The 20146-nt window shown below is 39.6% G+C and overlaps 3 protein-coding genes across 6 annotated transcripts in view; 2 read left to right on the forward strand and 1 right to left on the reverse strand.

The window, feature by feature from the left end:
- The first annotated feature begins 394 nt into the window (after positions 1-394).
- six7 (SIX homeobox 7) lies at positions 395-4404 on the forward strand. 2 transcript variants are annotated; one of them, XR_004895465.1, is made up of 4 exons: positions 395-1052; positions 2551-2714; positions 2971-3469; positions 3508-4404. XR_004895465.1 is itself a non-coding variant. In XM_031304489.2 (3 exons), exons 1-3 carry the CDS (start codon positions 645-647, stop codon positions 3179-3181), a joined length of 783 nt encoding a protein of 260 aa, XP_031160349.1. In that variant the 5' UTR covers positions 395-644; the 3' UTR covers positions 3182-4404. The 2 variants fall into 2 exon arrangements, 1 of the variants encoding a protein (XP_031160349.1); XM_031304489.2 differs by having other exon boundaries at positions 2971-4404.
- Positions 4405-6182: 1778 nt separating this feature from the next.
- On the forward strand, positions 6183-14102 carry zgc:101810 (uncharacterized protein LOC493612 homolog). Of its 2 annotated transcripts, XR_004895463.1 has the most exons (10): positions 6183-6484; positions 7473-7583; positions 8457-8615; positions 8991-9120; positions 11164-11300; positions 11494-11643; positions 12260-12405; positions 12517-12649; positions 13240-13540; positions 13756-14102. XR_004895463.1 is itself a non-coding variant. In XM_031304481.2 (9 exons), the coding sequence occupies exons 1-9, from the start codon at positions 6437-6439 to the stop codon at positions 13408-13410; spliced, it is 1185 nt and encodes a 394-aa protein (XP_031160341.1). In that variant the 5' UTR covers positions 6183-6436; the 3' UTR covers positions 13411-14102. The 2 variants fall into 2 exon arrangements, 1 of the variants encoding a protein (XP_031160341.1); XM_031304481.2 differs by having other exon boundaries at positions 13240-14102.
- A 1172-nt stretch (positions 14103-15274) lies between these two features.
- si:ch211-168d1.3 (ras and Rab interactor 2) overlaps positions 15275-20146 on the reverse strand; it is a 28896-nt gene continuing 24024 nt past the window's right edge. For both annotated transcript variants that reach the window (XM_031304467.2, XM_031304466.2), the window contains exons 11-12: positions 19476-19645; positions 15275-16516 (exon numbers count right to left, since the gene is read on the reverse strand). In XM_031304467.2, the coding sequence (XP_031160327.1) occupies positions 16193-16516; positions 19476-19645 (494 nt within the window). In that variant the 3' untranslated portion in view covers positions 15275-16192. The remainder of the gene's footprint in view (positions 16517-19475; positions 19646-20146) is intronic.

Genomic DNA, 20146 nt, shown 5'->3' on the forward strand with positions numbered 1-20146 from the left:
TTCCATATTACGGCTTTAAAGTTTTCACGAATCTATAAAAGCAGAAATTACCTAATTTCTTGGTAATATGCTTACATTTTCTTGGGTTTGGTAAAAAAAAAAATGGAGTTATTTTCTGTAGCGCGCAACCTCACTCCACATTTACTCCTGAGGCAAGGCTCCACCAGATCCGTCCTATCAAATAACCATATCCTCGCTTGTTTGCTAACTGCAGTAATCCTGGCAGTCAATATATCCTCAGGCTAAGCCAAACAAGCTGATATGACAGTCACCTCTGTACACACTACCCCCCACTAAGAGGCTAATGGCCGGGATGTTTAATCCTTCTCAAAACAACTACAGAGATGCTAATTGTATCTAGCTATAAATACAAGTTGACTCCTTGTCCTCTTTCTTTATTTGGCACTAACCTGGAGCCGCCGTCGTGCGCACCGGCTTCCCTGAAACATTTCTCCAAATACCAGGAAAGGCTCAGTTATATAACAGAGGCAGCAGATAGATGCTGCTTGTGTCAATAAACCTGCCATCATTTTTAAAAGGCAGTGAGCGCACGGAGCGTTACGCACGGTTGGATACATAATTTCATGCGCCTTGTGAACATTTCATAGCTTCTTCGGTGAGCTACTGAGAAGCAACTAGCCGAGATGTTCCCACTGCCAATGTTCACACCGGACCAGGTCGCTCGGGTGTGCGAGAACTTGGAGGAGACTGGGGACATCGAGCGCCTCGGCAGGTTCCTCTGGTCCCTGCCAGCCGCCGTCCCTGGCTCCGCCGGGGAAGCGCTGAACCGACATGAGTCGGTGATGCGAGCGAGAGCACTGGTCGCCTTCCACGGGGGAAACTTTGAGGGTCTTTACCAGATCCTCCAGAGCCACAGGTTTACGCGCGAGTCGCACGCCAAGCTTCAAGACCTGTGGCTGGACGCGCACTACCGAGAGGCGGAGAGGCTCCGAGGGCGGCCGCTGGGCCCAGTGGAGAAGTACCGAATCCGCAAGAAGTTCCCCCTGCCGCGCACCATCTGGGACGGCGAACAGAAGACGCATTGCTTTAAGGTAAACACAATGTAGCGACACGTGCTGTGGTGCTATAATTTAACCCACATGGCTGCTTGTGAAAGTTTGATGTAGTGGGACCCTGATACAACACACGTGTTTCATCGTTTTGGGTCGAAAATGTAATTGATCAGGCGTTGATCCGGGCCGCATAACATGCATTTTAGATTATGTGAAACTGCATCTTAACTTTGGAAACTTGCTTTCTTGCAAATGTGCTTTTTAACCTGCTGTATTAAGCAGCCTGGTGTTTAAGCTCTTAAGATGATAATGGTCAGAGCTGTGGTTATCCTTCTGCCGTGAAGACTAAACTACTTGATACATGGTGGCCTGTTGCAAGATCAGAGATCAATATTTTCTAACCCGGACATCCATGCTTTGACATACTGTTAAATAATGTCAGACAAATAGATTATGGCTCCAAAAGATGCCAAAACTAGTAGTTTTAGCACTGATTCTTGTGCATCTTGCCCATTCATAAGTGTTATTTTTTTTGTCATTCTCATATTTGTCTCATAGGCTATAGTCATTTTTTTTTTAAAGAACTTTACAAATGATGTCACACTTATTTTATTTATCTGTATGTCTAATATGTTTTTGTGTTAAAACCATCACTTAAGCACAATTTTCTTTTTATAATCTATTTCTTGCTGTAACATTTACTGTGTGCAGCTGCATTGATTTCCAGTTTAATTTTACAGGGCCCATTAAAGTTGAATCTAATTTAGTTAGTATCTACTTCTTTCAAATGCAAACTCCACTTTACCTGGCTATGAGCACAGACCTGCAAGAGTCTAAATCAGCCATCTATCTGCTATCCAGGAGCCAATATAGAGACATTTATTCCATGTTTAAAGAGCAACATTTGCAGTGCATCACATGCAGACCACTGGTGCAAGCACCATGTGTATACAAAAAAAATTCAGAAACATTTAAGTTTTTCAGTGTCATGAGATCATTAGTGGGTTTTTTGGAAGCAGGCATATTGTATGTTTTCACTTAGAGTTATGATGACACCGCTACATTTCACAAGAGAGGAATAAACTTAAAGGATTCAAAGATTAAGATAATGAAATAGTGCATGTGAGAAGGCAAAAAAGCATGTACCTTGCCTCTTGGGTATTGTTTATGTGTGCGATCTCCCTCATGTGGCAGGGTTAAGTATTGTTCATATAAATAGTTCATCTTTAATGCCAAACCTCAGGAGGGATAACTGCCTATTAAGCCCCTTAACATGATCCAATTTAGTGGCTTTAAGTTCTTATGTATACTTCTAATGTAGAATCGTCTACTGTATTCATAAAGCCAGTCTAATGCGATTATACTGAGCATCATATGAGAGTGATATGATTATTGTGGATATCAAAACACCATATGGTGTCTTTTCAAAGTGCTATTCCATGCTAATAAAGTATTGTACTTTGTATTGTCTACTTAACAGGGGTAATACAACATATGCATAGCCTAAATATTCCATATATTTCTGTGTGTTCTCTAGGAAAGAACTCGCAGTTTGTTGAGAGAGTGGTACCTCCAAGACCCCTACCCCAACCCGTCCAGGAAACGCCACTTGGCACAGGCCACGGGGCTCACACCCACACAGGTCGGCAACTGGTTCAAGAACCGCCGTCAAAGAGACCGTGCTGCATCTGCAAAGAACAGGTATGTCAAGAATCACAAGATTATGCTGATTATTAATAAAAAGGAGAAAAGATAAAGAAAATCGGGCACATGGCAAATCTAAATTAGCTGTTTACGGTTATAGATTCAATTTGTGAATTGAGAACCAGACCTAATTGGCCTTCGGTGAAATAGGTTATGGTTTGTTAAAAAAAAACCTGATAATTTTGCAGCTTTGCTACATGTAAAAAAAAAAAATCCAATCTGGGACCCCACTCTCATCTCTCCCTCCACCCAGAATGCAGCAGGATCCTTCCCTCCTGCCCTCTGGGAGCTCACCTGATGGCTCCCTTCAGGACCGCTGTCATCACCCCCACTTGTTGCCTCCCTCCCCTCGCCACCTAGGCAGCCCGGAGGCCAGCGATTGTAGCACAGAGAACGAGCGCAGAGGAACAGGAGCCTCAACCCCAGAGATCTCCGTCAGCAGCGACAGCGAGTTTGAGTCTTGAGATGATCACAACTCTCACTCTCTGCAAAGGCGAGAGCAGCGTCTATCATCAGACTCAGATAAGGACACTTGAACTGTCTGTGGCTGTGGACACACTGGAGGTGTTCTCAGTGGGAGGAGGGTGAAGCCACTTGATGTGGCTGTGAGTGGACATTGTAAGGCAATGATATGCAAAAAAAAAAACATGCACTTCAAAAAAGCACATGACCTCGACTGTTATATGAATTAGTTTACTGCTGACCATGGTCTTTAGAAAATGTGAATATTAATATTTCAAGTTTTGATACTGGTTTCAGAAAATATTTTTGATAGATCATTTTTTAATAGTCATTATCTAAGCTACATAATTCATGTGTATGGAAATTGTGAGGACACAACGAACAATGCCTTGAGTAGGCCATTTTCTATGTAACTACATCTACATGCACATTAATAACTTGATTATCTTCATATTACAGCAATATGACAACTTTGTAAAGTGCCATGCAAGCAATTAAACATTACATTATGGTATAGGCATAAGCATAACCTAGATTTTTGCTCCATCACTCAATGTATTTGATCAAAAACTCAATTCAACAGTTTGAATAGATGTCCAAAACACACCTTTTAATGGCACTAGTAAAAGGCAAACAATGTAAACCTTTAAAAATTGCATTATAATTACCTTAACACTGTTATTCAGAGTGATCAGGTTATAATGTGCATGTAAACACAGTGACTGACCAGTTCAAATCATTTCACTGCCTTAAAAAGGAACTAAGGGCATCACTCTTTTACAATGCAAAAACAAATAATAACATAAGACAGACTTTATGTAACTAATGATGCAAATGTGCTGCTTAAAATACAATGACTTTTGTTACCAGCTGTGTTTTACCTGTTCACTTCTCTTTTGGTTACTGTTTAAAATATGTAGGGTTTCGGAAACGCTCCTGAGCTGCTCTGATAAATTCCTGCAGGAGCTGAAACAGAAAAGATGAGACAGCGAGAATGTAAAGCACTAATCGGTCTTAACTCAATGTGCCTATTACATTTGAGAAAAGTGAGACCTAGTTGGATATGATTATGTGTCCTCATGTCAGAACGACACACTCATAGGCCTACTGTTTGCTGTCTTTCTTACAACCGTCATTTCTCACAACACATTACTGCATTTCAATGAAAATATGTAATTTGTAAATGTTTAATGTAAATAAATGAACCTATTTTTATCCAAAGTAATACTGGCTAACTGTATTTATAAGTTCAAAACTGTATTAATGCAGTAGAGCAATGAAATGTGCTAGAACTCGTATTATGGGCCACATACAGTACAATGTTGCCTTCACTTTAACTAAGAGAGAATCCCCAAATTGGCTCGATGAACATAAGGGCCACATAGCATAGGGTAGAAAACACAATCGTGGGGCGACCCCTAGCTCACCCAGTAGAGTGCGCGCCCCATGTAGGCTGAGTCCTTGGCAGCGGCCCGGATTCGAATCCGACCTGTTGCCCTTTGCTGCATGTTGTCCCCTCTCTCTCTCCCCTTTCCTTTCTTTAAGCTGTCCTGTTGATTAAAGGCCATAAAAAGCCCAGAAAAAAATCTTAGATAAGATAACACAATCGTGCAGCATGAATTTATCCAACAATCCAATTTTTAGGATTCATCACATCATATCAGCAACTGCAAATCAACATTTTGTGTATTTTTGGAGTTTGTTATTGTTGAAAAAAAATCAGTTAAAAAAACAGTTTAAAGTTGCAAGGGATGTTATGTTTTTTTTTGTTGATTATGTTGTCACCAAGTCCATTGAAGGTAAAGGAACAACACCAAAGAACACAATCTGTGTCAATTCAGATCAAAATAAATCCTGGGTCTGAACTTACATTTACATTAAATAACACAAGCTGAGACGAAAGCAGAGCTACAATTGCAAATACAAACAGTAATGGCACTCCTGAACTGAAACTGAGTACATACAAAACTAGTGAATAATGACACAGAAACTTTACTCTAGCCTATCTCTAGCTCACTATGTCAGAAAATACCACACATTCCCATGTTTTCATGGTCCACTTCACAAAATGTTGACACAGGAAAAGCACAGGTGTAGGTAAGAACATTAATGATGGCTGGGTACACCTGTGGTGGCAAGTCAAACTGTCTGCAGTAAAAAAGGTCTATTCCTTTTTAGTTTCAATCCACATATGCCATAGTTGTTAAGGCCCACATGTTCGAACTATGGACAAATCCAGCAGACAAGAGCAACATTCAGTTTTCGGCCACCTCATGAATCTGAGTCCAATATTCACCCTACTTTTAGCTCTGTTTAAGTCTCCTTAGAAAAGTATCTGGCTCCTTTGCTGCTAGTGATTGAATATGTTCAGCGGCGAATTTAACAGCTAACTTTGTTGTAGTGTAACGTTAGATCGAGTAACGTTACAGTGGTTTTATCTGAGCTTTTCACTGACTAAGACTTTAGCACTAACGTTAGTTTATTTCTTGTGTAATCACAGTTTTCACGTTTAAAACTTTTGCACTGATGATTAGCATACAAGTTAGCCCTCTAAACTAATGCTGCAAACTAGTGTCAAGTCACTAGCATGTTTTTCTTATGAATAACATTCAATCCAAATAAAAACACTTACCCATGTTTCGAGGACATTTCCAGGGTTTTCAAAAATATTCAACCCAGTTTGAACGTTAAAATGTTGTTTCTGCTGCACAGTGGAGAAGATTTTTAACAGTGTTTACTAGTTGCAACCGGTTGCATCTGTTTACTAAACAAAAAAAAGATGGCGGCCGGAAGTGACATATAGCTTCTTGCTTTTTTTGAAGGCCAATGGTAGAAAATAAGGGGGCAGAAATACAATTGGGTGTCTTTATTATTAATACATACCGTCATAGAGTAATACAAAATTGAAGCAATTCAAAATACAAAAAACTAAAAAGTCCATGGACAATTAAAAATAATGAGCAGTCTAAGGAAATGTCAACATTAAAAAAATATTTGTAAATGCCTCATTCAAAAAAACACTACGTGTTTCCCTCAAAGAAGTGTGTAGCAGGTCCTCCCCCTCTTCTCTGACCACAGAAAATGGTCGATCATACATTTAGCAATCCCGCCCACACTGGGAGGAGTAGCAAGAAGACTTCTGCTTACCTTGTTCATCAGTTGTAGTCACTGCTAAATCCATGCGTATTATTCTTGAATTTGTCATTTGTTAGTCAGACCCCTGTTCGGACAGAGGGGAGAATCTTCATTGCTTAAGCATGGACAGCGCGGGGAGAAAAGTGGTGGTCTGTGACAATGGTACAGGGGTAAGTCAAAGAGTGTCCATATTGTGCCATACACTAGCTTGACAGCCTATTAACTGCACTGGTTATTGTCTTTCTTTTTTTCCAGTAAATTTTAAGCTTGTATTATTATTGTGTTATCTTCAACCTGTCACACTGTTTTTGTATGCAACCTGCACCAACTGTGTGAAACATATGTTTTAATTTAAAGGGGTTACTCTAAAAAGTTAAAAGTTGGCTTCTGGATCATTTGTAGTGTTTAACATCTGAAGGGTGTGAATCTGTGTGCATACTGCAGGCTAATCTACATCTGTCTGGACTTGTCACTCTGCCTCTAATGTGCACACACACACAGCCATAAATGGTTGTGATGCTTTGAAATGAGCAACTATTGGATGAAAATAAGGAAGAGAGATTTGAGATACTCAAACGTCAGAAGTGGCTCAACACTGTGTGGTGGCATGCAAATGTTGATATATGTTAGGACAAACATGAGTTATGAACCATACCTGCAGTCAGAATCCTATTTTATCCTAGTTGTTTGCCTCTGCTTGGAATGTATTGCATCTCTCCAGGCTAAAGAATGTGTCCATGGCCACAAAGACAAGTTGAGACACTACAGTATGAGGTGTTGTCATGACAGGCAGGGGAGCAGCAGTGAATTGCAGGTCATTTAAAAGCAATGTAACAACATGTATTTCCCTGTGCTTGCCAAATAATAATTACACATGCTTTTACAAAAGTTAATGAAATTGCATTTGCATTGCCTGATAAATAATCTGGTAAATGCATAATGATAATATACTCTGGGACAATTTCCTGGAAATTATCATAATAAATTATTATAATAAATTGGAAATTATCCATTACAAAAGGCTTTAGTGCAGTAGTACAAAAGTGCCGCATTGATTCAGGGATATACTTTTAGTTTTAGTCAATACATGAAAATGAGAACTTTATTCACACACAGAAAAAATCTACTAATATGTTTCCCTCTCACATCCCTCCCCAGTTTGTCAAGTGTGGTTTTGCTGGATCCAACTTCCCCGATCACATCTTCCCTGCCATGGTGGGTCGACCACTCATACGATCAACCACCAAAGTGGGCAACATTGAGATAAAGGTGAGATTACTTTAAATAAACTGGTTTGTTATAGCATGTAACTGGTTTTGACTTGAGATAAACAACAACAGGATGATAAAAGGGATATAAAAGCGATAAAACTACCGGTATCTGTCACTTATTAACACCAACTCTCATCCAGCCTCTAATAACAAAAACTGTTTATGTGGATGGATTCTATTTAAAGCAAAGGGGAATGGCTGTCTGGTAAGTCTGTAAGACTGTAAGACTTGTTAAGCTAACTAAACACCTGACCTACCTCCTCTCCTCCAGCTCTTTTTACCTCTCAGCTCATACGTATCAAAGAGTCTTAGAACTGTACACCTGTCAGCTGCCTAAGACACAGTTAATTACATATCCTTATGTAACCTGAGGTTGTGCAAATCGTTCAGATCTTTACTCTTGTAATCCTCACAGGATTGCACAGTCTGGTTATTCTTTGATCATATTTCACCTGATTTAAATATTATATTTTCATATAGTTCTTGTAAGGCTGCTTATGTTAAGACAATAATAACCATTACTGTATATATTCTTCAGACTATGGTATGGTAAAAGCATTGTTTTGGTATCTATGCCAAAATGAAGGTATCATATTTGCACCGGGATTGGAATTTTAGAAAAGAAATACCCAGTCCTCATCCTTTTTGAACAAAGCAAGGCAAAAACAGTTACAGATTCAGACTAACTGTAGAGTACACACTTGTAGCATCACTCAACAATTAAAAAAGACAGAAAAGAGAAAGGGTATGCTTTAAATGTCCCCCTTTCCATAAGAAAGGAACATTTCCTAATCCTGTATTTATAAATTGATGGACATTTTACAGATAGGTCAACTCTTATCCCTTTGCTGAATTGTTTCTCTCCCACCAGGACCTGATGGTGGGTGATGAGGCCAGTGAATGCCGCTCCATGCTGGAGGTCTCCTACCCGATGGAGAACGGTATGGTGCGCTCCTGGGAAGACATGCTCCACCTGTGGGACTACACCTTTGGTCCCGACCGCCTGGACCTCAACCCATCAGAGTGCAAGGTAGAACACAGCTGGACAGATGTTGCAGGAGTTTCTTTGCTAAATGTTTGTATTGCTAAATGTTGTGTGCATCTGTTATGGGGATTTGCAAGAAGCCCACAATGTCAACCTTTCAAAATAAAGCTCAACAACATATATAACTATTGTAACACCACATGAAGTAACAAAAGAAAATTCACAAAATACTAAAACGGACCTTATTGTAATTAATTCTACATCTGTATGTTCTGAATTCCAGCATTATCCTCTCTGTCTGTAACCTACAAGAATTAAAAAATATATATAAACGTTTCATACCATGCCTGGATAAACACTGCACATAATAAGCCTTTTAAAAACATTCACAGTTTGTATTTCATTTTTTACTTCTTCAAGATCCTGCTGACTGAGCCGCCGATGAACCCCACCAAGAACCGGGAGAAGATCACGGAGGTCATGTTTGAGAAGTACCAGTTCCACGGCATTTATGTGGCAATTCAGGCTGTGCTCACTCTGTATGCTCAAGGTAAGACATCACAACTCAGTGGAAAATGAATATGTAAAGGATTAAATCCTTTGTTCATTTTAACTTTTTGATCTTATGGTGTTATACTGAGAGCAAATTGTATTGTTGTTTCAGTGCTCAAAGGTCCCATGGCATGAAAATGTCACTTTATGAGGTTTTTTAACATTAATATGAGTTCCCCTAGCGTGCCTATGGTCCCCCAGTGGCTAGAAATGGCGATAGATGTAAACCAAGCTCTGGGTATCCTGCTCTGTCTTTGAGAAAATGAAAGCTCAGATGGGCTGATCTGGAATCTTCCCTTTATGTCGTCATGAGGGGAAAGGTTACCTCCCCTTTCTCTGCTTTGCCTGCCGCCCACAGCTGCTCAGAGAATTTGGCCCACCCATGAAGAAATAGAGCTACAACCGTGGTCGCAAGCTGGTCAAGGCCACACCGCCACCCTCCACCTTGCCCCCCCCTCTCTCCTCCTCAATAGCATTTAAAGCTACAGACACAGAAATGGCACATCCTAAGTAAAGCTCATTGTGGGATAGGGTTGCAAGATATATCGACTCAATATCGTTATTGCAATATAACGTTGCGCAATATTATATCGAGGGGTGCAAGATATATTGACTCAATATCGTTATCGCAATATATCGAAAGTGTCGCAATAAGTATGCAATATTTTTATTTTATTTTGTGGAGCGCTGCGTCCCGTTCGTTGGCTGTGTGGCTTAGTTGTGTTTGATTTAGAGCTCGCTTGAAACGTTATAATGATCAGGTTTCATTGGCCAGTTACCGTGCCACTTGCACATGTTAGTACACATCAGCACACGGGTCCACTACGTGACAAACCCTATGGAGCGTACCATGTGACGTGTGTTCATATTTCAACAGAGTGACAGTGTAAGTGAAGAAATAGATAGAGACAACAAAACGGAACGAATCAGAGAAAAGAAGAAAAGTTGTGTCCTGTTCTCTTTATTTATATATTTATACTGTACAACCAGTAAAAGATGTCCTGTTCTGTAGACATGGTTGTTATTTCTTTATTCATGTTGTACCAGTCCAATATGACCGTCAGTTGAAATAAACCGTGTGTTGTAAGAAAACTTGTTTAATTTGTTATGAATCTATTTTGATGCGTTTTCCCATAACTTCTGTTATTTTACGTATGTTTAAAAATATTGAAATTAACATCGATATCGCAATATTCTTAATCAATATGGCAATATCACATTTTGTCACTATCATGCAACCCTATTGTGGGACTGGCTCTAGTGGCTGTAATTCTGCACCAAAGCTGAATTTCGGGAAAGAGACTTCAGATACAGTATTAGGGGACCACTAAGGTCTATATAAAAGAGACTTCAGATACAGTATTAGGGGACCACTAAGGTCTATATAAAAGAGACTTCAGATACAGTATTAGGGGACCACTAAGGTCTATATAAAAGAGACTTCAGATACAGTATTAGGGGACCACTAAGGTCTATATAAAAGAGACTTCAGATACAGTATTAGGGGACCACTAAGGTCATAGGACCTTTAAAGACACAATAAATCAAACTTCTAACTTCTTTTCTTTCTTGTTCAGTCTGACCTCCAGGATTATTAGAATTTTTTCATAAAATACTCTTGTATAATAATATTTAATATTATACATATTTTATTTTGTTATATATACTATGTATGTACAGTAGGTTGTACATTTTATTCTACACTTGTATATACACGTACATTCTTTTCATCCCTCTTAAGTATATTTTTTTCAGTAGTTGTTCTGGCATTTTTATCTTTGCTATCTTATTTCATTTTTTATTTCATTTTTCAATTTGATTGTATTTTATTTTATATTTTATTAATTATTTCTAATATATTTCTTGTATTTTCTGTATGTGTGTGAGTGAGTATGTGTGTATGTCCTTGTAACTTACTGCTTGTTACAGAGTAATTTCCCAATTTGGGATTAATAAAGTCTATCTATCTATCTATCTATCTATCTATCTATCTATCTATCTATCTATCTATCTATCTTTTGGGATTCAATCTTGTTTACAGGTTTGCTGACTGGCGTGGTCCTCGACTCAGGGGATGGTGTCACCCACATCTGTCCGGTATATGAGGGCTTTTCTTTACCCCACCTCACACGCAGGCTGGACATCGCAGGACGTGACATCACACGGTACCTTATTAAGGTGAGCTGGTAGACACTCAGTTCAGTGTTTGGGACATAGGGTCTGAATATTGCAAGTGGAAAAAAATTAGGAAAATGAGACAAACTGTGAAAATACTAGTAATATTAGTAAAACTATTAGTAAATTATGTTGGTAAACATACATAAAAGAAAAAAATGACAAAAACACTCACCTTTTATCTTTCGGCCATCAGCTCCTGCTTCTCCGCGGTTACGTCTTCAACCACACGGCCGACTTTGAGACAGTGCGCATGCTGAAGGAGAAGCTCTGCTATGTCGGATACAACATCGAGCAGGAGCAGCGCCTGGCCACAGAGACCACCTTCCTGGTGGAGGAGTTCACGGCATGTGTCATATGTCTATGTTAAAATCTGATATTATAAAGTCTATGGTTCAACATTTTGGGAAATATGCCTATTTGTTTTCCTGCCAAGAGTTAGATGAGAAGATCAATAAAACTCATGCATCTGAAAGTGGCATCAGTTTTCTCATCTAACTCTTGGCAGGAAAATATATCACCAAACATCAAACACTTCCTTTAATGTCATCATTTGTAGAATTTGAACATGTCTGATTTTAGTGCCTTCCACTTGCTGTACAGTAAATGAAAATACATTGCTGCCAAGGGCGTAACTTTGGGTTCACCATTGGGGGGGGGGTTGAGATCTCCACTTTTGAGCAAAATCAAAATTTTGAGCATATGAAACACTTCATTTCCTGCATTCTGGTGAATTGTTCTGCAACAATTTGTGCCTTTTCTGCATCAAGGTATGTCTTTATTTATGTAAAGGAATTTATAATAGAGTTTTGGAGTGGGTTGCACTGGCCAGTTTTAATTATTGGGGGGGTTAACCCCCATCCCCCCTGTAAATTACGCCTATGATTGTGGCACACTACAATACACAATGCTGCCATTTTGTTCATCTGCAAAACTAAAATCGTTGCCTTTGTGTGGTGCAGCTCCCTGACGGCCGGCAGGTGAAGGTGGGTGGAGAGAGGTTCGGGGCCCCTGAAGCTCTCTTCCAGCCTCATCTCATTAACGTGGAAGGAGCAGGAGTGGCTGAGCTGCTGTTTAACACCATCCAAGCTGCAGACATTGACCTCAGGTCTGAGTCTCCTCACTGCTGTCTGTAATAATGCCCTACAGAAGATAAACAGGGGATGGAGACAAACAAAGCATTTCTTTTACCCCATCTACCGTCTGTTTTTCTGTGCAGGGCAGACTTCTATAAGCACATTGTTCTGTCCGGAGGGACCACCATGTACCCTGGACTTCCATCCAGGCTAGAAAGAGAGATCAAGCAGCTCTACCTGGAGAGGGTGCTGGAGGGAGACACTCAGAAACTATCAGTAAGAACTTTAATATTCACTCACGGTATTTCTGCTTTTCTGGAGAATAATACAATGGGATACAACTTTTTTTATTACATTTTTTTTTAAACACAGCAGCACCCCGATGTTGGATAAGGTGTTTTCCAACTGTTGAAATATTGTGTATAAATATCAACAATGTTATCATAAGACATTTCCATTCATTTAATAAATGTTACTTAGCATTGATATAATAGGTCTTTTACTCTTTTTGTAATAATAAATGCATTTGAAAAAACAATCTTAGCCCGAGGTCCATTTACTCGCTTGTTCTGGAGCTTTCCACCATATCCATCCATTTTATAACCAGGGACATTTTACTTTTTTGGCATTGTTAAGCCAAACCCAATATTATACGGCAATATTTGTTGCATTTATTGCAAAAAAAAGCTTATATTGAGAATATATTTTGTTAATAGGGTTATTGTGATGGTTATTTTAAAATAAGTTTTGCTACTGCAGTTGTAGGAGCGGTTTCATCTGGTGCACTAACACACATAGAGAGACATAGAGCATCAAACGCACTGTGTTTCAATCACCTGTTCTCTCTCGTTTCTTCACCTGTGCAGAAGTTTAAGATCCGCATGGAGGACCCTCCCCGGCGTAAACACATGGTGTTCATGGGCGGCGCGGTGCTGGCCAACATCATGAAAGACAAGGAATCCTTCTGGCTAAGCAGGGCAGAGTACGAGGAAAAAGGCCTGGGAGTGCTGCAAAAACTAGGAGTTGGAGTCAGATAAAACAGAAAACAACATCACCTAGATGTTTCAATTTTTGTATCAACTTCTCACTTAATAGCCTGGCATGCTGGATGAAAAAGCTTGTTCTCAATGTACCTTTATGACTGCTGGTGCTGATTAATCAATTTGTCCACATTCTTTTGATTGACATTTATCAAGTTCTCTGTTTGTAAAGTAAATGTATTTGAGTTTTGGACTGTTTTGTGACAGAACAAAATGTAATGGGTATTTTTTAAACAATTGCTTGATTAACAAATATTTGACAGATTAAATAGTATTACAAATAACTGTTAGTTGCAGCCTTATAGTCCCTGCTGAGGTGACGCTTTATAAACAATATCAGAATGCAACCCCCAGAAACCTTCTCTCTCCTACATGTACAGCAAGTCTCAGGTATCCATTCGTTTGTTTGTTACTTCCAAAACAACTGACCATAAGATGGGCAGCATTCTAGGCTTATGAACGGCTCGTTAAATATGTTCAGGACACACTGAACACATGCAGTATATGAAACTTTAATAAACTTTTTTTTATACAGTGTGACTACTAAATCAGCAAATTGAGTGTTGTTTTCTATCATTTCAAATTCAAATTCAACCTCATGCAAGGTTCACAATGTGACACAATGTATAACTTCTTATGTGAGTGAAATTCTGTCCATAAATTAAAAAAAATATATTTATTACATCCAATGAGACAGTCTGCTTTGTAAAAGGCTGCTGTAAACAATGAAAAACACCACTGACTGATGTAGAGCATGTGAAATGTTTATCATTGTAAATAACCATAAGCCTGTTAAACTAGACTGAAGGAACAAAGTAGCTTTTTATTTATAGTTATTTCTCAAAAGATTATAAAGAATACAACTAATCTGTATGGATTTAGTTTTTTTTGTTGCATTTGGGCAATATCAGTCCTAATGTTTAAGGATTTAAGGATCAAACATGCTAATTAAGCCTTGTGTAAGCAGTGCTTTCTTTGATTTGGTAAAAGCTGAAATACCAAAATAAAGACCAAAATATCAAATCTGTTAGGATGTCAACATTAGAAACACATTTGGGGGTGCTGGGAAACGCAGGAGATAAAGTGGTGTTATCAGCTGCCCTCTGGTGGTTGAGTTATTTTAAGACATTGAAACACAATATTCACAACCCCACTACAAAAAAACTGGATGTAACAACATTGTGAACAGATATTGCAATTTTTATTGCGGTACTGAGTTACCTGACAAAATACAGTAATATGCTTTCACACTGAAAAAAAAAAGAAATAGTGAGCTCTTACAATGAAAACATGCTTCACACACACACACACACACACACACACACACACACACACACACACACACACACATCACATTTGCAGAACCTTCACGTTAAATGAAAAAGCATGCAATTATGTTCAAAACACATCTCAAAATGAACCTCCTCAGCTGATTAAAAACTCCAGATATGTTGAAAATCTACCGAATCTACCCAACAAATTGAACAATTAAAAGTTAGTTTAAAATACACAACATGATAATTGATAATGACACTGAGTCAAACAGTCAGTTGATCGTGATGACTTGCAGCAGGAGTCATCAGAAGCTGGTGACTTTTACATCTACATTCTACCAGTCACCGCGATGTCCTGGTTTATTGGTCAGACTGTACGCTCAGTCCGAGTTGTAAAGCAGTGTTATTTTACAGTACGGCCAAAAGATACAGTAGAACTCAAAAGCAGTGAATTCAAACGTGAAATGAATGCAGTTGTGAAAGGATTAAAGTCTGACACGGAAAAAGATTTTATTACATTTGCAAGTCATTCAGTAAATCTGTTGCAGGTTGTCTCGGTGTGTCGATGTGATGTTTTAATTTCTTTCTCACATGGTTTAAAAAAAAAAAAAAAAAGAGAGCTGATGCTGTTCTATCACTTCCCTCCTACTCGCCCATTACTCCACCTGCCAAAACACTTACGCGAGCAAGGAGAGTCTGCGCTTTTTCTCAAAAAGCAAAAATAAAATTGTCTGTGGGTGATTCTAAAAATAAACAGCCGATTTAAAGCTTCCTTCTGATTTCTTTCGAAGTAAATGACCTCTCTTTATCTGTTTTTTTTTTGGTCACTTTGGTATTGAGGTTTGGTCTTGTGGACTTTTTTGTCAAACTGTATTCCAAGGGGCACAAAAAGGTTTGTATCCCCAAACCCTTTAACAACGGGGTTCCATCCGACTTTTACACATAAAAGTGAAGTTATAAAACATCCAAGTGTCTTTTAGATTTTGCCTAGAACTATACTGTGAAAGGGTTACATCACCACGGTGGACAATTTCCCTTCTAGTGTGCGTACGGGAAGTGATTTTGTTTCCAGGCAACAGTAGTCTTTCAGGATTTGTCTTTGGATTTGAGCCTCTTCACGTTTTAATGATGTAATCCCTTCATGGTATAACTCTGGGTTTTAAATAACAACCAAATCCATTTATTACACATTTTCCATGTCACAAATAGTAGTACACTCCTTTACACCAGCAGCCACACTGAGTGGTACATAGTACAACTTTTGGCAACAGTCCCTATGTTGGTCCTGCTGTGCTCTGCATGTTGGTCCATTTAGGAAAGAGTTTACCATTAAAGGTCTGCTCCTAGTCTGGAGAAGGGCTGTAGTTTTTCACAACAAGTCCTGACCCACGACGAGACACAACACACCGCCGGAGAGAAAGAGACAGAACAAGAGAGAGAAAGAGAGAGAAAGAGAGAGCAACCATCCATCTCCTCCTCCTCCCTCCTTCCTCCATTCCTCCCACTCACTCCTCACACACCGACTCGCTCAGGTCCACGGCGCCACCTCTGGTGAGCCGCCGCATCTTGCTGAAGTCGTGGTCGGTCCTCAGGTAGGAGAGCGAGGGGCCTCCCTCGCTGTGGCTGGCCAGGTCCTGAGGCTGGGCCTGAGGCGGCAGGGCCCTCATCTCGCCGCCACTGCGCCAGTACAGGGTGTATTGCTCCGGGTCGGAAACTTCGAAAGTGGCGGCACACAGCTGCGCCAGGGCCTGGCTGGTCTCCCCGGCTCTCCACTGCAACGTCCGCACGGCGCTCCGCTCCCCGTCCTGGAACAGTATCCGAACGCACCTCTGGAGGGAGGGAGTGAGGGAGGGAGGAGAATAGGAAAAAAAAGAGTGAATATATTCTGTATTCATGTAAAACAGAGGTCAAGAGGCTTATGGAGTGAGGGCAAAAGAGGGGGAGGAGAGAGAGAGATGGAGCCAGAGATGAGTGAGAGCTGTGCAGGCACACAGGCTGATAATCCACTATAATAAATGAGTCAAAATGATGCTCATAAAATAAATGATCTCTAAAACAAAGCTTCTACTTCCCACACACACAACCAGTGGGTCCAAAAGATAAAAATGAAACATGAAAATCATCTTCGTCAAATTGCTCTTTTCTCTGTTGCATGTTACAGCTTCATTGACAAACTCCCAATATTAATCCACTAGAGCATGTCCACGTCCAAACTCACCAAATACAATCCATTAAACTCGCTCTATCTTGGTGCTCTGGTGGAGTTTTCCCTCTACACTTCCAAACAGAAACTTTTTGCCATTTTCAAAAGAACAAAAAAAGACGATCAAACAAAAAAAAATGAAAAAAATGAAAAAAGAGTCTGTCTCAACAGTTGGCACTCTTTAAACACTTACCAGCAATTGTGCTGTACCTAAGCTATTATATAATGTCAGATTCAACCACCTACAGACGACCTCACAACTCTCTTTGAAAAAAAAAACACACACAATGAAAACATATTTAACATAATCCTTTAACCAAACATCCAAGAAACCAGAGAGAATTCTCTTCTCTGCCACACACAAAAACCCAAATCCTGCCTGCACACACAACTACCCCCCCTCCCCCCAACACACACACACACACACACACACGCACACACACACAGATGCACAAGTGGCCAAATATGCTCTAAAAAAGAAAAAGAAACGCACACACACACCAGCAATACCAATCAACAGGTCTGCCATTATTAAAACTTACAGAGTCACTGAGCTCCTCGCTGTCCGTGTGCATATTGTGTTTGCCTGCTTCGATGGGTAGATGCAGCTCAATAAATTTCATGTTATCTGACCGCCCACTTCTTCATAGCACTTGGCTCACTGATCCCCGCCTGTGTCAGTGGAAAATCTGGCTGCCGGGTGAGTTAGATCGGCTATTTGAAGCCAGGAGAGGCACCACGTGACGAGACAGAAACGTTGTGGATGACAATGCCTTTTTTACATGGCATCTGGTGGACAGTTTTACCAATCTGGGGCCGGGAGAGTGATAATAGGAAAGTGTAGGTAAAGGTCGGTGTGTGTGTGTATGTGCGCGCGCGCATTAGCGTATGCCCCATCGTAAGCCGGTGGCCCCAGATCAGCGGATTACCTCTAAAAATTACTAAAAACTAATCCCCTAAAATGATTTTGAAATGTGTTTGCACGTAAAGAAGTGAGATCCAAGTGTGTTGTCTGGTTTTTGATGGATGACCTATTGTTCATCTGAAAATCTTCCCCTTTTGCTTGACCTCTTGAAAAATTAGAGTTCTGCCCTTGACTCCTCAAGAAGCACCAGCAATAATACCTGAGATCCAATTTGAATCAAATATGGGTCGCTGTTGCTCATTCTGCCCCACCTGTCATTGTTTTACAGATGTTGGATAATCTGATGTTGCTCAGCGTGCATCGCCATCAGTATAATTAATGTAAAGTCTGACCTCTTTGGGTGGATTGTCACCTTGTTTTTGTTGCTTTTGTGCCTTTCGAAAGACATAAAACAGGTTCATGTTTGAATTGTGAAATGTGGAAACAGTTTGTCGATGATTCTTAGTGTCTGTTTGAAACTTCTTTCAACATTAGAAGCTGGAGTTTAGACCCAGGGTATCATTCAGGACAGTTCATTTTTTGGGGGGCTGTCAGTTACAGACAAGAACTCTAAATAGCAGTCTGATAATTACCAGTCTTCTTTCATAATAATTGTTAACGAGCTGCCAGACATGTAAGAGGCTGACAATCAGCTGCACATATTCTTGACTATATTAAGTAGCCTATATTACTCTTTGTTTCATGTTAAATCAGTGGAACCAAATCTACCTTCAGGTATTAATAAAGGTACCTTGACTTAGCATACATTTTATTTTGAAATATTTATTTAGATATGGCAACATACCTCCTACAGTATTTCTATCACAAATCCACTGACAGAAACCCAAGACAGCCAATCACAGTTTCAGGAAACATGACATCATCCTTAGCGATTGGGATTAACCCCGCCCTTTCTCTCAGTTTAAGAGCTCTCCCAATTCCTTAGTAAAAGTTGGTCTCAGCAACTTTGTGAATAGGTTGTAGTAGGACACTCTTAGCTAGGAACTTCTAGTGCCATGTAGGAGTAGTTCTAGTAAGATCAAATGTTTTGTGAATACAGGCCCTGACCTTTTATTTTCCTATCTGCACACAACAACAACTCTGTCTGCGATAGTTTATGACCTGTGCAGCATCTGCAATAAACGAAGAGTAAGGAGCCCCTGCTGTCAATCACATTACATTACTGGTTGTTGTATTTTACAGCCTTCGATCCGCAGTCAGCCACCTGAAACCCATTTAGGGTTCCAACCTATATTTTAGGAAGCTCTGTATCACTCTAACCTTCCAGCATCACTTAGCATGTGACTATTTTTTTATACTATAAATTCTCTCATAAGCATTAACAGTTATCCAAAGTACTTAAAGCATTGAAAAAATATTTAGTTTTGACACAAATAATTTATTTTCACTAACAGCAATTCTAATATAAAAATATTTTTATTTTTTATTTTTTTGCCATTATGTTGTTCACATGGTACTGTGGAGACTATCCCATAGAACTGTTTCACTGCATAATAAGCAGGAGTTCCTACACATCAATGCACATCAATCAGCACTTCACACAGGGCAGCTATGTGTGGCAGCTATATAGAAGATTACTGTGCAAACCCACACATACTGTAACACTACCAGTGTTTCTGTGGGTTGCTACTACAATCAAAACATCTGGTACTGTACCTACCTGGCTCTGCTGGTTCTCCTTTTGTCTCTGGGCCTCACGGCTCCGTCTGCAGCTCCACTCCTTCAGAGCCTCCTGGGCCTCCGGCGTCAGGCAGCCGGTGAACGGCTGCTCCCTGTCCAGGCTCTGGATCAGACACAGACTGGCATACACACTGGTCAGGTAGTAGCCACCTGGAACCACAAAGACAATACAACTTAGCTTCTAGTAGCTTTAAATAAGAGCCAAATAGTTAGTCAAATTAAAACAGGACCTAGTGATTAATGAGCACTAGTTTCTAGTACTAGAAGTAGTAGTAGTAACTGTGTATAATATACGTATTAGAAACTGGCTTGTTTTCTTACTAGTAAGAATGTAAAAGTTATAGGAAAAAATAAAGATGAGGTTATTAATAGTAAAAGATGTGACAACCAAAATCTACTTAGTCACACTTAGTTACATCTAGATCTGAATTAATGAATTACTTTTTTGACTTGTTTATTTAGTCGGCAACTATTTAGATAATAAATCAAGTAATTTTTTAAAGAAAAAATACTAAAACTTAACTGGTAGTGGCTTCTCAGATACTTTGCTGGTTTTCTTAGTTTTCTATGATAGCAAATTGAATATGCTAGCTTCGTAGTTAGCCTTATATGAAACGATTAATCAATGAATCGAGAAAATAATTGGAAGAT

The sequence above is a fragment of the Sander lucioperca genome, chromosome 17 (genome assembly GCF_008315115.2).
Source record: "Sander lucioperca isolate FBNREF2018 chromosome 17, SLUC_FBN_1.2, whole genome shotgun sequence".
Lineage (NCBI taxonomy): Eukaryota > Metazoa > Chordata > Actinopteri > Perciformes > Percidae > Sander > Sander lucioperca.